We start from the raw sequence: 17777 nt of genomic DNA on the forward strand, positions 1-17777 counted from the left end.
GTCTTTCAAGAGAGAAGATGTGTTGTCAGCTGCCACATATTTTAGCCTAGGTGGAGCTGGTGGAGATTGAGGCTAACGATGAAGAGTTGAATATCATTTTTTGCCAAACCCAACATCCCATGGTAAAGTGGTATTTTTGGGGACTTTGGAGTGCTCTGCTTGAATCACACTAAACACCAGAAAAGGACTCAGTACTGTGAGACTTAATTTTTTATTTCAAAATCAGCATGGGTTACAGAGGCAGCAGAGCAACACAGTCAACAACCCGCCATGAACAGTGATGCTGTTCATGCCTGCCTTAAATGTTGGATTTTTAATTTGTGTTGATCCTTTTGGCCACTGCTGTAGTTTTCTTGAAGGTGTGTAAGGGTGTTTGCTAATAATAGGCATTGGAGTTTAAATGGGCCATTCTCTTGGCAGAATTTTGTAATAGGTCTTGTATACGACAATTGGTAAACACATCATTGTGGAAGTTGTGAACTATTGTCCCGCCCTTCGCTATCAATGTCGAGGTCATCATTGTCCAGGTCCACCTAAGTGAGAGTCACTCCTGGCACATCTTTCTATTGTTTAGGGTTTCAAAGGTGTGTCCGTTCAATGTCTTTTTTGTGGACTGCTTTTGTGTTCTATCAGGCCTATCACACATTATCTCTTTCTCCCCCAATCCTATTTTCTGCCTGTGCACATGCTTTAGACATTTGTGAACACCTTTGTGCACGTGAAGATATATATCGAATACAATTATTCCGTACCACCTTGTTTTCACTATTACTTTTCGCATTTTCACTAAAGTTCAGCCATGAATGGCAGCAAAAGTGGCGAAGCAACACTTTTCAGTATCTCTGTCCATCCCTGTTTGCCAGGTGTGCAGATATCCCAGCTATATCTGCCTTCACAGCTTGCTTTGCACTCCACACATCTGATATGTGCACACGTGTGGACAGTGTATATTAAATGAACACGTTTATATTGGGAAAGCCCTTTCCTGGTTTAAGCAACAAAACTGTTGATGGGAGATCCAGTGACTTTGGAGTTTGCCTTTTTGATACAGAAAAAGGCATCCATTTTGCACAGAACTACATTTGCCTCTATGAAAAAAACACAACTGAGCCCTCTTTTTATAAAAGCATAAGGCAGACTTTAATGACTATCATGGTGAACAAACGGATGTATTACCACGTCCTGAAAAGCAAAGACATGGGCCCTCATTGGAGTTTTGCCAGGCTCCCATGTGTAATTCCAGTGTGATACCGGCAAAACTGTCTCACTGTTTCCATCACCCGATATCCCGGTATTACTGGGATATCACGGGCAGCAGAGATGCCGTTAAGTTCCCATTCCATGGAGTCCATGGTTGGGATTGCCAGAATTACCAGCATCGTTAGTACAGGTGCCGGTGATTCCGGGATTTATTTGTCGTTAGGGGCCTGAACTCCCAGCAGGTCAGGCCTGCCGGTACATTACGTCCCCCAACGGAAAAGTTGCGTTTCCCCGGTCTGGAAAAATACTGGTGCCGGAACTGCCAGCAATTTGTCCAGCATTTTTTGGGACCCGGGCACTTATAATGAGTCCCATGATCTCCCTACATCTGCACATTCTCTCACTTTGCTACGACGCGATGGCCATGCAGTATTTTGTTCCGGAATGGTGGCTTCGTATCCATGATGTATGCAGTAGGATTAATGACATTTTGATGTGTATTCATTCAGGGACTAAAACAACCACCCCCCTCTCAGTATTCAATCTATGCGCTGCTAGTCAGGCGCATGCCACCCTGACAAGATTTCATCATGGTGTGCCCGGCTTGCAGTGGTAGGCCCCAAGGCTCCGCGCAGGGAAGTAATAGATTAGTCTGTGACTTTGACAAGAGTCAACCTTCATGAGAGTTGGCCCTGATCCCCTCCGTCCTCTTGCGCCTAGCCATACAAACTGAGCATTCTCAAGCTTTGGTTCAGCCCCTCTCTATGTGTCCTCCTTGACCTCGTGCGTGCTTCTTTTAGGGGACACGCAGGCATTGCTCATTATCATGTGAACGTAGGAACACCCACTTTCAAACATGCAGGTTTGCATCCTTGAATTCAGTGCTATAGAAGGCCCAAAAAGTGCTCTGTGGCCCTTTCTGCAATTTCCAAAATACACGGGCAATGGAAAATGGTTGCTAGCGCCCGCTGCGCTTCCTGCAGAAGTTCAGCATTGCAGCCAGCGACACATAATAATGAAAATCATAAAGAAGAAATGGAAAGGATTGTCCTTGATGAAAACTTTTTAAGGGACCCCAAAAACGTTCCCCAAAGTCTTTTAGATTATACCCTGAGTTTCTGATTGCTGTGGGAGCAGCGTGCTATCTGGACACGGGTTATAAATGTCCGCTTTAATTTCTCACGAGACGGAGCCTTCAATGAAAGGCAGCTACTGTCTGCGCTGCCACGTGAAAATGCAAAGGTTTGCAAAAATGCAGATGTGTTGTCAAAAACGTGGTGTCTTGCAAGGAATGCATTGTTGGAACAGCGCTGGGAGTATTATTTTTACTCCCACGATGCCCTTTTCTATCTAAGGTCTACACTTGAAAGCGACTGCAATTTGGAGGCAGCCAAGACTGTGTTGGGTGGAAGGAGAGCCCATCTGCGAAGAAATTCACCGTGTCCAGATATGATAATTACATTTTGTCATGCAAAATAATTGAGGCACATTGAGATTTGGATCAGCCCAGGATATTGCGGAAATGTGCTTTCCTTTTTTCATGTGCTGCAAATGCGAAGTCATTGTAGGTCACGAGAAAGCAAGGGAGAGGTCGAAGAGGGAAATCAGGGAAGAGGTCCAAAGAGACACATGGACTGCAGCGCCCCCTTATGTGGCTGGTGGTATTACCTCTCGCTAATACCTCCACATGGAATTACCATTACAGCATGCCGTAACGGGAAGCGTATGCATGATTGGGAGTCATGCAGCCACTTTTGTCGATGCCCATTTTGAAGTCCTATTGCATACCATGGGGGGAATGCAGTATTTGTGGTAATATCGCATGCAGTAATAATCCATGGGGTAATGGTTTCGCGAGGAGGTAATTTCCTTCACACAAAACAAAAGCACACCATCTATGATTTTCAACAGTGAATCTCTTAATCAACTGGCACTGAAAAAGTGGCTGTCATTTAATTACCTCAAACCTGTTACCACTCCAGCAAACTCTTAACGAGGCCTAGAGAGGGAAAGGAATAAGAGAAAGAATAACATTTGGAAACAATGTTAGATACTGAAAAAGCATTACTGGGCCTCATTATGAGTCCGGCGGTAGCCATGCCGGTAAATACCAGCACGGCTGCCGTTGGAGTCATGAATTTACCGGCTCCCGGCAATGGGGACTTACCGGGGCATTACAGCCCCGGCGGACCCGGTAAATCCCCATTGCTGGGTGCCAGTAATTATTACTCCCCATTCCAATTTGAGTTCCATTGGACTGAATGGGAATGGGGAGGCCGGATGCACCGGCACCATTCATGAATGGTGGCCGGTGCATCCGTCAAGGTCTGCTCGCGGGTGCCGGAACGCCCGCCAGGTCACACCATTGTTACCGGACCGGCAAGCTTGTAATGAGGCCCATTGTCATTAGTTTACCACTACATACTCTTAGAAGTCTCCGCCAACATCCCTCTGTTCAGATTGTTAGAACAAAGGGTGGGTTTTTAATATTTCTGCCCTCATCTCGCTCAGAAATGCAGTCTGGCCTTTTCAGTTCTTAGTAACATTACCCTGGCAAGGTTAAGAAAGTGGACTGTGGGGCAGTGTGGGACGATCTATGATCTATCAGCTATTTGGTGGTCTTAAAGGGATCACGAAGTACCTGGCCCAAGTGACCCCGAGCTGTGGCAAAAGAAGTGATGAGGAGAGTTCTCGGTAGGTGTTTTAGGGCCTGTTGATTTCTTTATTTATTTGATCATTTATATAGCGCACCAAGCCGGGGACATCTAGGCACTTGTTGTTATTAAAATGAATGAGGAAACCACATCTGAATATATATGCTAACATATGCTGCCGAGTGATGCTTGAATACACCAATACAGAGCAGAAGGGTCCATGTGGAGTGTTTCTGACCATTGCAAGGCTGCCGCTGTCCTGTATCACAGGCTAATGTCTGTGTCTTTGCTGTTGTTTTAGGATGGGGAGATGTGGTCCTCCATTAACTGCACCATCTGTGCCTGCGTGAAAGGCAAGACGGAGTGTCGCAAGAAGCAGTGCATTCCAGTCAGCAGCTGCCCGCAAGTGAGTGTTTTTTTTAACCATCGAGGTAATGTCTGAGGAGACCTCAGGTGCCATGGATATTCCAAGGGGTTGGATACTTATGTTTGCACATATAAATATTGCATAATAGAATTGTAATGACGCGTTTTGTATGGTGCTCTCCCTATTATAGTTTTGATGATCCAAAGTGCTGTTACTAAGAAGAGTTACTATTCACCAAACTAATTGTACTAGATTTGCCAAAGATGAATGATAAAGGGCTGAGTCGGCCTAATTGGAATGTAAAACTGACCTGCATGCAAGCCTGCACAAACTAATTGAGGCAAAACTCGAACTAATAAACATTTTTGTCAATTCAGCTGAGAAGAAAAGTGAGGATGAAGGGCCCTGCATGTTGTAGCCCAGATTGCCATCCCTGGTAGGGCCCTAAAATGTGCCCATTATTCCTTAAGTGTAGTATTTAAGAAAAATAGGTTTTCATACTACCCTCCTATATTGGAAATACTACCACCCAGGCTACAAAAAGAAATAAGTTATTTCTAGTATAAGCGGACTACTTTTGCTAGAAATAGAAGAAAAACAAATCTATTTCTATAAGTGGCGGCCACTATAACTGTCAGTAATTTTTCCATAGTGGAGAAAAGAGTGGGTATTTGAGATTTGGGAGGTAAAATGAGGCATGAGGGGCCTCTGGAGTGTGCAGGAAGCAGCATGCAGATGCATCGGTGGGTCAGTTCCTTTAGAAACTTGGCTGCCCTCAAATGTCCTGTGAAATTCACAAATGGCCACAATTGTATTGTGGTGACCTGTGAATATTGGTATGCCACTTGGGTGCTGGCATGTGCAGGCACTGGTGCAACGCTTAATTCACCAAGTCATTTTACTGGGAGGGGTGGACTGGGAACCAAAAGAGGCCCTGGAAATAATGTCCAATGTGGCCCCATAGTACACATTTTCAGCAAGCCCAACACTTTTGCTATGGGAACATTTGGAAATACCACACAAGAGAGGCTCAGGGTGCAAAGGCCTACCTGGAAATCTCCAGAGTTCCTTTTAGGCCAGTCCACCCCTGTTTACTAGGATGCCAAACCAAATGTGTCTCCTTTGCTGCCTCTTTGTCTGGCTGTTTGTCTGCACTCTGTTTGCCCAGGGGTTGAAGTTGGAGCCTATTGACAAGGCATTTGTTTCTCTAGTTTTGGTTCAAGTCATAGGCTTACATTGCATGACACATGTTTTACTTGGCGTGCTGGGATTCTTATGATTTTGCTTTGTCTTTCCTATACCAGGCCCCTGCCCTTTTTCCTAGGTCGCTTTCTTCCTATGTGACGTATATATCATAGATCCCATCTATATCCACATCATTGAGCAGGTGGCATACCCCAGAGCCCAGGTCCACCCCAGTCCTTCCCCCACCCATGTGATTTCATCAGCAACCCTTAGATGAAGGGACGGTGCGTCTAAGAGTGTGGGGCACTTTGGGATGTCTACACTTCACTTTTATCTTCCTAGGTCCTCATCTAGCTCATTGACCTCCACATGAAGATGCCACAACATTTACAAACTGAAGTTATGGAAATGCCTCAATGTCAGGTGGGGGAGAAGGGCCGGTGCTAAAAATCATGTTTGCCCTGCATCTCTGTGTGCGTGCTGTGGAAGGGGGATTTGAGACATTTTCAAGTCACTGGCATAGGCTTCTGGGAGAAAAACATGTGGAATCCGGCCCTAGCTACAATCGCTTGATGTTCGTTCTCTGACAGAAAATGCCTTGATGGGCAAAAGCCAGCAGGTCCCACTGAGTGCAGCAGCTGATCAAGTTACAGTGAGATTTGAGATGACACTCAGCCTGCCAACCAGCAAACTAAGGAAGGTGATGTGAGTGCCTAGGGTTTTCATATCACGGGCGCTCTTTGAACCCAAGGTTCTTGTCTCCCATAGCCCTTTCCACTCCACTTATGGTAATGAGTGGTGTCTCCAAACATATCCTTACCTTCATTTTCCAATCCCCAGGTGCGTTTTGCACACAGTGCATGGTGTATTTAAGAGATTGTAAATCTCTAGAGAGACAAAGTTAGAGGGTGCGAGAGAAAGAGAAAGAGACAGGGAGAGAGAGAGAGACAAAGAGAGAGAGAGAGAGAGAGAGAGAGAGAGAGAGAGAGAGTTCTCGACCACCACTACACTGCTCACTTTTTTGCTTTCTTGCTTAAACTATATTGTTCCCAGGTGCTCCACTGGTATTCTGTGCACTGGGATTTGCTTACATGTGTTTCACTGTAATTAGTCCCCTTTTAGCTTTTGTTCCATGCTGTTTGACTGTGATTTCGCCCATTGGTGTCCAATAAAATGAGTGCCCTACCGTGTTTTCACCATCTGATGCCTAATGAGGATCCACCTGAAACATGCCTCCAAGTGTGGTACGTCTCCAAACTTGCAGCCTTGAAACTTAAGTGTAGAGCTGAGGAACTGAAGTAACAGAACTCAGCCTCACCCTCTGACAAACTGGCATGTCGCCTGCTTCAAAGGCAATTACATCTGATCCAAGAAAAGATCCCACATCCAGGCTTGTGCCTCTGGTGCATCCAACAACACAGCTGAACTCTTTAAAATCTGTAGGGAACAAGTGAAGCTTTCCATAGTCTTCTCCTCACCTCTTCCATCCCTGGCCCTGTGCAACACACTGTCCACTCACTTTATGGCAAGAATGAAGGGCATCCTGAGCTCCCTTGCTGCCCTCTCCCCCTCCCCTTTCCCGGCATCCTGCCTCCTACGGCCCCCTTACCACACTCTGCCTTTCTTCCTCCTTCTCTCCTTTCGCACCTGATGAGGACACCAGAGTTGTCCGCTCCATGAAAGTCTCAGCCAAACAGGTTTCCCCCTACTCCTCCAGAACCAATAAGGACAATATTGGCTCTCTTCCCTGGCAATTGCTGATCTCGGCAACCACTCTTTTGCTACTGGATCTTTCCTCTCCTCCCTCAAGCACTCCCTTGAATGCCACTCCTGAAAATAAACAGTCTGCAGGCCCGTCTTGTCCAGCCAACTACTGCCCCATAACTATCACTCCCTTCCTTGGGAAACTCTTGGAGAAGCTGGTCTTCACCCCAACTGACCAAGCACACTGGACTTGTTGGTTGCCTCCACCACCATCAATCCGGATTCTGAGCATCCAGAGGCACAGAAACTGCTCTTCTGAACACCCATGAGGAACTGCTTGCATCTCTTGATTCCAACTCTCCAGCTGTTCTGATTCTACTCAATCTCTCCTCTGCATTTGATACTGTCACCCACTCCATCCTCATAAAATGGTTTCACGATACTCTAGGTATCTCGGAGCGGGCATTGGACTGGCTGACCTCCTTTCTCAGTGTCTGTCTGTCCCAGGTCATTCTGGGCTCTTTCTCCTCCCCCACCTCTATCTCCACCTGCGGCGTCGCCCCGGGCTCCAACCTTTTTCCTTGGGTCTTTAACAACGAACTTGCCCCGCTTGCACACCTCATCTCCACCTTCTCCCCAAACTTCCACTGTTATGCAGAAGACACACAACTCCTCTTCAAACTTCCCTCTGATCCTCTTCTCACTTCATCTATCATTCCTGACTGTCTATCTGCCATCCAGTCCTGGTGTACTTCCAACAATCTCTACCCGAACGCCAGCAAGACTGAGATCTTTCCTGTTGGGACTCCTGCTCCCTTTTTCTCTCCCTCACTCTGGCCATCTTCAATGGAATCTCCCCCTTCTCCTTCATCTGAAGCCAGAAACCTTCGAGTCATCTTCGACTCCTCTCTCCCCTTCATCCCTCACATTCAGCACCTTGCCAAGAAGTCCCACTTTCAACTCCGCCTTCTCATAGGAATTCTTCCTTTCCTCACCTTCCCCCAGAAGCTTAATGTCCCTAGAGCTCTGGATCTCTCTAGGCTAGACTACTTCAATAGCTATTTCCTTAATCTGACCTCTTACTCTCCACGACCCCTACGGCTAATCCAGAATAGGGCTGCAAGACTTACCTTTGGCATTGAGCCCAGTGACCACATCTCTCCAGCGCTAAAAACATTTCACTGGCTCCCGGTTGCTGCGAGGATCAAATTCAAATCCCTCTGCATCATCCACAAGGATGTCTGGGGCCAGCGACCACGCTATCTGCAACTTGCTCTCACTAATACTCTCCCTCTAGATCTTTATGTTCCTCCAGCACCAACTCTCTGTGTGTTAAACACTTTACTAAACAGCAAGCAGACTCCTGCCTATGGAACAGCCTCATCCTTCCTCGTCGTCTTGAGCCGGAGCTCCTCAAATTATGCAAGCTCCTCAAGACTTTCCTTTTCACCACCTCCTTCTCTTCCTCCCTCCTCTGGTAAAACTCACAGCTGCTGAGATTGGTGACCAAGGCACATATGTGTCCCCGTGGGTCCTGGCCCCCCACATCCAATTGCCTACAGCCTCCGCCCCTCTCAGAACTTTGCTTTGGCACCCACTTGCCTCTGCCACCACAGGTTTGCACTTTCCTATTTATTGCTGGTTGACTACTCCACCTAGGCACTTACAGATGCTCACTCCCTAGCACTTTCCACTTGATACACTGAGCACTTACCTCCTAATCCCCATCCCTTCTGCACCTCTGCACTTGCATGTTCTGAATGCTCACAAGACCTCGTAGGTCCAGCTCTATCTTACAGTGTGATATCTAATTTTACTCTCATGTCCCCCCCTGCTGCCCTGTTGGTGCTTTGAAACACAATTTACTTGTATTAGCACCTTACAGATGCACAATGTATTTATTTATTTATTCATATTTGTATAGCACACAGCAGCCCTGAGGCATCGTGACGCTTGTTACAGAGAGTGGGCAATGTTGGTTACAGAGTTATACATTTATCCTTTACAATTTTTGACATATTTACATTACAATATACATTTACAGTTGGAGGCAATAGGAGCATGAATGAGAATGGTGAGGGGTGGAGGAAGCTTAGTTCAAGAAAGAGGTTTTGAGGTTTTTACGGAAGGCAAGGAGGGAGGTTTCAGCTCTGAGGGTGGTGGGTAGCGAGTTCCATAGTTTAGGGGCTATGTAAGAGAAACCAATCCCTCCTGCTTTAGCTCTGCAGATATGAGGGATGTGTAGTTGTTTAGTATACTGGGTTCTTGTAGGTCGCGCAGAGGAGGTCTTGGATATAGTTTCTGATAGGTATGTGGGTGCTGTGTGGTTGAGGCATTTGTGCGTGATGGTAAGGATTTTGAATGTAATACGATCTTTGACCGGGAGCCACTGTGCTGCCTGTCTGGTTTGGGAGATATGGTCTCTTCTAGGGAGCTCAGTGCTGCTCTAAGGGCATTGTTTTGTGTAGTTGGAAGTCTGTTTAATTTTTTGGTTGATGTGAGTGCTAGGAGAACATTACAATAGACTACTTTAGCACCTATAGTGGCTCTGGCTATTTTGAGGCAGTTAGGTTTGGAAGATGAGACTGGGATGATGGAATTGTCGATGTTAAAGTTGGAATATTGGAGGTCTAACTTGGCTAGGGTGGCTTTTTGTCAGAGGATAAGAATTTCATTCTTATCCCCATTGAGGCATACGCCATTAGCAGCCATCCAAGCTTGGATTGTAGTGTAGATTTTGTGTAATGCCGTGGCGTCTTGGTCATAAGATCCAGATAGTGGTAGCAGTACTTGGGTATCGTCAGCATAATTCGTGTATGCTATACCCAGAGAGTAAAGTAGGTTGAAGAGAGGCTTTGTGAAAAGGTTGTACAGAGTAGGGGCTGTACAAGAGCCTTGAGGAACTCCACAGAGTATGGTAGTGCGGTCAGCATTCGCTATGTAAGAGAATACCTTCATTGCTCTGCCCTCCAGGAAGGAGGTAATCCAAGATGTGCTTGTTTGGAGAATTGGGCTGCTTGCGTGAGATTTGTATTAATGGTCTTGTGATCTACCAGATCAAAGGCCGTCGAATTACATAAATGTAATTCTTATGACTGGCTCCTAGATTTTGCAGCTTGACCTTGTAGCATGCTGAGTTGTTCCTAGGAACCCCACCTTGAATCTGTCTGTTCTGAAATCACTACCCCAATATCGGCTATTTCTTCTATTCTCCCCCATTCTTATAATATAATATGTTATTTATAACGCGCTTAATACCCAGAGGTTTCTAAGCACGGAACCAGGGATCAAACCTGTGGTGCTCCGTGTCTTCTTGCTTCCAAGGGGAGCACGTTGGCCCTGAGCGATCCTCTCGAGACTGACCAGTGGCTGCACACTCGCCACTGACAGGGTTACCAGTCCACTCCAGGATGCCTTTCGTCATCTCACATGTACCTTATCCACCATGGCCACATCGGATTGATGCTTCTTATTGCCCACTGGTCCCTCCGCTAACCTCACCACACTAACATTCTCAACCTCCACGCTCAGATACACTTTACCCTTACCAGCTAAGTGACATCAATTGAGAAAACATCCCAATAACATTAATCAACAAAATGCTTCACCTCTTCATTCAGCAGAAATACCACAGCCCAGGCAAATAAACATAGCACCGTGCAGAGGGGAAGCTACCCGCTGCAAACAAATGGCTCTTTGCTCTCGACTACAGAACATCTACACACAGACCTACACACACATCTCAGGGTACTTCCAATCTGCACAAATGAACACAACAGAAAAGCTATCTTGCATTTCCCCCCTCTCCCCACCAACCTAAACCACCCCCCATCTTTCAGATGCACCAGAGCGCCTCGAGACCATGAAAATGTCAGTGGTGCATAGCAGTTCTGCACAACACGCACAAAAATGTAAACAAATTAAGTGCACATGAATTTGCAACACCAAGACCTGAACAATACCTATCACTTCTGAAACCCAATGCGAGTAGCTCTCAATTTGCTACAAAAAAACAGACACTTCACACCTTTTGCAATCTAAATAGTCTGCAAGAGAAGCCCACACAAATACCTTTCCTTTAACATAAAACCTTTGTACATTCTCTCGCCATCCATCCTGGTCTCAGGCGCATTGCGCCACTCGGATTATCTTCCATGATTCTGCTTTCCGGGTCTTTAAATACCTCTTCCCAAGGCCTTCATTTCCTCGGTTTGCCGCCCTTCAAGCGGGCACTAGTGTTTAGTGGCTACCCAAAGTCATTGGCAGTTTAGGCTGCTTGTTTTCTGAACACATAAACCTTTGCAATAGTTGTTCGCTCCACGAGTAACATTCCAATCAACAAAGTTTGGGCAGGCTATAAATTTACTGACATGCATTCTCCCACCCTTAGTGCAGACAGCCTTTAATTTCATACACATCTGTCCCTTATTACAAATGAAAATTTGCTGTTTTTACTCCAGTGCCAAATGAGGCACAAGAAACAACAGCTGTCGCTGTTGCACAACCAAAGTAAAACCTAATTAGTCTTGCCTTCAAAATCCTCAGACACAGAGCTGAAAGGAACAGACTATAAATATTAACTGAGCAAAAATGGAATTCAAACCCCATATCTTTCCCAAATGTGCCCTTTTGTTCCATGGGCACGGTTTACAGGGATGCAGATTTCATATGCAAGAATGTTCTGGAACAAGTTGTAATTCTACGTGTGCCATTCATGTAAACCCTTCTTTAATGTACTGCTGTAGTATGCAGCCACTTCCTCATTCCCATGGAGGCATTCTTATTCCCACAAACTATAACACAAATAATGAAAACATGTTCTCTCATTAGCCAAAACCCATTAATTTCTGATGTCAGATGCTAGTTTGGGTGGACCATGGCTGATATGTTTGTTGGTCCACCTGCAAGTTTACAAAATCTAGCGTTTCAAAAGAGGGCCACAGTTACTCTGGGCTAGCTGACTACACTGTCTCCCCCAATGGCTCAGGCATAGAGTGTGCCATTTCCCCATCGCATGCCACCTCTGTATGTGCACCTACCTGATTGTGACTGCTCATTTGTATACGTGATGTAGCCCCCATACCATGAGGTGTGGCTCTGCCACTTTATTCACCTACCTGATTGCGGCTGCTTATTTGTATACCTGTTGTAGCCCCATGAGGCGCGGCTCTGTCAGTTTATGCATTTACCTGACTGTGTCTGTATATCTTAAGGATGTCACTTCGCACTTTCTGTAACTTGCGCCCTGATGCCCGAGGTTTTGGTGCACTGCTATAAATGTTATAAATAAATAAATAAATAAATAAATAAACACACAGCAGCAATATTCAAACTGAGAGCGGTGCCTATGCAAATGGTAATGAGTGCCAGTGGAAGAGCAGAGGCCGCTCTTTAATATTACTGAAGGCTCCACAAGGACCCTTCCTTAATAGTGATTGTGCATATGCTATTTCAATGCTGGCACATTCAAAATGGGCAAATACCTGATTTGCATGGGGCTATGTGACATGCAAGACAGCAAACTCCTGCTGACAGCAGCATGTTCCATTATAGCACAAGCGCCATTCCAAACCATTATCTGTTGGAGTCTTATGTGCACAACGCACCTTAGGACAGATCCTGTACATTCACAGTCGTGGGTTTTTGGGAAGGGCTGGATTCATGCTTCACCCAGTGGATGAGCCAGGGCGGGGGAAGGGGGGCAGCCACCCTCCCAGTATCCCCCGATGCCCAATGCGCCCCCAGCCTCCCACTGGTGCCCTATTGGCCGCCCCCAGACTAAAAGCTGCCTCCGCTACTGGCTTCACCAATGCCAAGTAGCTATTCATAGGCTCCCACCAGTTGAAGGATTGTCATGCTAATGCCTGCATGCCCTGACCCTATGTATATGTGGTTACTCGAACAAAATCCTGAGCACAACACCTACATGGCCAATCCTTTGAAATGCTGGTTTTGCATCTGTACCCCTAAAAAGGAGTAGAAAGTTTAAACTGTGTGTCATGTCCAACACCCACATAAACAAGAGGCAGAGTTAGAAAAATGATCAAACAGGTCAGGCAAACTATACTGCTCTACGGAATGTGATGCTTAGTTCAAAAGCAGCAAGAAGCCTGGATGAATAAATCCAGCCAGGACCCAGCCAGGACCCAAATCACATGGTTTTCATTGTATTTGGTGACTCAGGTTCATTTTTCAGGTAACAGATTCGGGTTAAGGTCATGACAATTCAGGCTGATGATATGTTGCTGTAAACATTCTAGATTTGTCCTTCCATCACATGTTCAAAGCAAACAAAGAATAAAGCCTCACCGACCCCTCCATTTCATCTGACCCGTCTCTCCTTTCCTGAAGCCTTTTTAGTTATTTTGTGTATGTGTTTTACTATTTATTCAGCTGAGACATGAATCACCCTCATGTCTGGTAATGTGCAGTGTACCGAATTGCTTAATATTTTTTTAATATTTGGGGAGAAGAAGGTTGCCGTGCTTCATTCACTGGCTGTGCACTAGACAGAGAAACAAACATGGCAGTGAGGAGCAGTTCTGTTCTTATTCTAAAAGCCATACAAAGCCGAAGGTAGAGTAGTTTGTCTATGCCTAGAGAAAGACAGAGATGGTTACATAAAGGGAAAACACCCCACTACATTGACAAGCCTTGGTAGATTCCTGCAGGGCAATGTATCAAGGACTTAGGGGCCAATTCATGGAATTTTCAGCTCACAAATAGGTTACTTGAGCGCGCGACTGCACGCAAATCCCCCTTTGTCGATTTATGGTATCGAATGCGCAGTACTTTTCTTGGACTTGCATGGAGTTCGCGCTGGCTTGGCACGTCTGTGCGAGCTGTCAACGGCCTTGCGCGAGACTCCAAGCAGAGCATGGGCTTGGCTTGCACAGAGGACTGGGATGGGGGCAGAACACCAAAAATGGGGAAGAACTTGCGAAAAGGTGGGCGCTCCGAGGGACAGCCGGGGGAACGGGCAAAGGTAGCTGATGTGGCAGTTTTCTGCTTTGCGTGTGGGCATATCAGGGGCGTTCCGGCCGTGACTTGCGAATACGGTTACTTTGCGCTGTCAATTCCTTGAATACGCATGGCGCTTTTTTCTTTCTGCGCGCAGGCTCGCGCAGTGTCCTTAACAGCACGCAGCCTTTGAACAATTTCCGCCTGAAATTGCATGAATCGGCTCCTTACTACCATCCCTACACACGGTAGAGATGGCAGTCAGGTTATTTTCCCTTCTAACAATAAACCCACCTGTCCCAGTAGACATAGTATTTTTTTCAGTGTGTACTGCAGTTCTTTGAGAGTGGGTAGGCTGTCAGTGGACATCTAAATCCACAATACATTTGTGTCTGAATTTACATTTGAATATTTGCAGATTGCCTTCATTCCTGATTGAACGACCAACAAGCATTTGAAAGTCACTTTTGAGCAAGCTGATAGGGAGATTACTCTTTAACCAGCTAAATGATTGGTTTTAACCAGCTAATAACACCTTTAATATTACCATGTGTCACTTTACATATTTACATTTGACAGGATAACTATGTAAAAATGTATTTTAAAACAACTTCCGGTGGCTTGCTGCTTGCTTGTATTCTATTTGAATATCCTTCATAATGCTATGAATATGTTGACAATTAACGCTCTGTTTTTCCCCTTATAAGGGCAAAATTCTGAATCGGAAAGGATGTTGTCCTATTTGCACAGAAAGTGAGTATGGCTGTTATTGTTATAATATAAATCTGGTAACTAGGAAATGATTGTAGATGTTTTAACATGGTTGTAAGCCTATGCTAGAAAGAAGGTGGTTGCCAGGCAAATGTCATATGTTGTGGTGACAAATCTTCTTTCATTTTCTTTTGGGGAACCATCGCTAGTAACTATCCCCAGATAGTGTGCCTGTCCAATAACAATTATAAAACTAAGCGTCAGTTTGGGGTCGAGTTTCTGCACTCAGTTTGTCTTAGAGGAGTATACAATTCAAATAATGCTCAAAAAAGTTCAGTTATCGAATTGCTGTTTATTGACTTTGTTCTCTGAGTTCCAAGTTATTTATGTATTATAAGTTACTCCACATATTGCTTGGATTCTTAGTTATCATACAATGTGTATGGTCACCCGACTCCTAATTTCTCTGTTAGGATCGATTATTCAAGCCCTTATAGTTTCGAAAGTGCCGCTATGTATCCTTGTATTCCTTGTGCTTGGCTGCCCTTTTTCCTATCCACTGTTATAGTCCTCATTATATTCTTCAACACATGTTTCATAACATTCTTAAATGTGTATCCTCAGGAAGATCTTATGATATTAATTAGTTACCTCAAGGATAGGTGTAGTCAGAAAATCTGATTAATTTATGGTTATCAGTATAATGAACGGAAATCCAATAGGATATCTTATTTCAAAAGCATAGTAGAGAGATACTCACCCTAGTTACGTATATTCAGTGTGTTTCTGGGTGTTATAGTTCACCGTTTAAAATGTTGTCTTTTTCTGCAACAAATTATTCAGTGTGTTACCTCTTGGTGTCTCTGTCTAGAAACAGTGGTTGTAAACCTATCTGTGATGTTACCAAGGCCTTACCCATATCCAAGTAATTACAAAAGGGCACAGTAACGTATAGATCACGGGAATGAATACGTTTTCCAAAAATTAGCTTGGAAATAATTTATGGTCTGGTCTTAAAATTGGGGCGGATGTGTGGGTTCTTGTGGATCCTGAATCCCTCACCAATCTCACACTGGAATTCAGAAGCCCACATCCTCACACCAGACCCAGACAGAAATAGTATTTATGAATTAAGGCTGATACCACACAGGTTGAAGTTCAGCTGATCCTATGCAGTATCAACATGGTTGGAACCCATTGCATTATGGAAAGCAAGCTAGTAGTTAATTCCAAAAATATTTCAGAAGTTAATTAGGTGACACTGGTAAAACAAGTACTTTTTCATTGCCAAGATAAATGTTTTGTTGGCATTTTAACATTCAACAGTGAACTTAAGTATCCCTTTGGATAATTTAATTTAATTAAATAATCATAGACTTCATGAGCAAGGAAATACCGAATGAAAAGATAGTTTAATTCTGAAATGTGTTTTTCAAAGGCAAATCTGCTCGGACGCTAATGAGATGAGTGAAAACCTTTAAGAGTGGGAATTGTAGACTTGACCTCATAACTTTAGGCTTTTGCCAGATCTACCATATTTGATCCACAAAGGTTTACACCTTGCCAAAGGACACTTTGAAAGGGTGACCTATGAATATTTTATTAATTCCCTAGTTTTCAAGAAAAACAATGCACATGCTGCACTCTATTATGTTACTTTGGGGCCTCTGCTTGTGTGCCCCAGACCTTGGGAAAAGGCAAACTACAGAATAATCACTGTTTCATAGCAAAAAGGACAAACAGCAATCTGGCCAATGTGGACCGGGTAATTCTGACCCTGGTACTATAATTCTGGACTCAATTGAAAATCTATCATTTGATCTATGTGGTCTTGAGGAATGAAGAGTGTGTTTTCAATATCATGATCCAAGGGAAGAGGTGAAAACAGATGATTGGGTAAAGTCAACATTTATTAGCAACCCTTCAAGAGCTTGTGTTAGGGGAATGTTCTTAAAGTCTACTTGAGTTAAGACTTCATAAAACTATCCCAATGGCATGCAGGTCCCCAACTCTTAGTATGAGTCTGTACTACTAATGGAACCTTAATAGAGTGGCAGAGCAGTCAGGCTTATCATAAGACGAAGATGTGAGCTGTAGATAAGTACTGATCCCAGTTAGTACAGTAGTGCCAAGAAACACTTATGCTAATATATGTATATATTATTTACACACGGACTGTCATAAAATACTCATATCACTTAACCAACACACATAGGATTACATATACATACTTGTCAAAGGCCACTGCTTTGTTGGTAGTTGTTTGCGGTACAATTGTTACAGAGTTTGACACTAATGACAGTCCAACCATATTATTGGTACGACTGTTCACTCGCTCACAGACAAGGATATACAGTAATTGTATTTAGTTAGCAAAACCACATAAGATACAGTCTTTAAGGATGCTAGAAGAATTAACACAACATTGAAAACCTTGTAAAAGGACTCAAAAAAAGGGACACAAGCCGGCAGCTTGGGTCAGAGGTAAGAGTGGACAACCCGGACACCTCAACGTGCACTACAACACTCCGGAGCAACATCTTGGTATAAGTTAAGCAATACCTTTTCACCCCACAGTACCTTGGTTTAGAACAAATGTTTGTGGCTGGATTCTCCTCTTTGTAGTGTGACGGACCCGGTCTCTGGATTCCTTGGTCTGGTGATGAAAGGCAGGACAATGAGTGGGATATTTCAGCATCAATCTGGAGAGAGGGCCTCTGGCATGGATTTCTTCAGTTTCTCTCATCAGTCTGCGGTTTTGGCACCGTTTCTGCAGCACCAACATAGGACACGATTTGCTCGGTCAATCCTATTCGATTCACAGAGTCCTGCACTCTGGTTAGTGGACTTTGATGGGTCAGATTGTGTCTCTGGTGGTTCACCTGGACCTCAGCAAAGACTTGGACGGATTGGGCCTTGGCAAGGGGACACACTATGATTGGTTCGGAGGTTTTCTGGTATTCACGGTCTGCAGCTCTCGAAAGGCACAGCGCCTG

At 44.7% G+C, this 17777-nt stretch overlaps 1 protein-coding gene across 1 annotated transcript in view; it reads left to right on the forward strand.

Moving 5' to 3' along the window:
* Positions 1–17777, forward strand: part of BMPER (BMP binding endothelial regulator) — a 501081-nt gene that overhangs the window by 335753 nt on the left and 147551 nt on the right. Inside the window, exons 10-11 of the mRNA XM_069613241.1 lie at positions 4156–4260; positions 14778–14823. Coding sequence (XP_069469342.1) covers positions 4156–4260; positions 14778–14823 — 151 coding nt within the window. The remainder of the gene's footprint in view (positions 1–4155; positions 4261–14777; positions 14824–17777) is intronic.

Source organism: Ambystoma mexicanum, chromosome 5p (genome assembly GCF_040938575.1).
Source record: "Ambystoma mexicanum isolate Mex_15411 chromosome 5p, UKY_AmexF1_1, whole genome shotgun sequence".
Lineage (NCBI taxonomy): Eukaryota > Metazoa > Chordata > Amphibia > Caudata > Ambystomatidae > Ambystoma > Ambystoma mexicanum.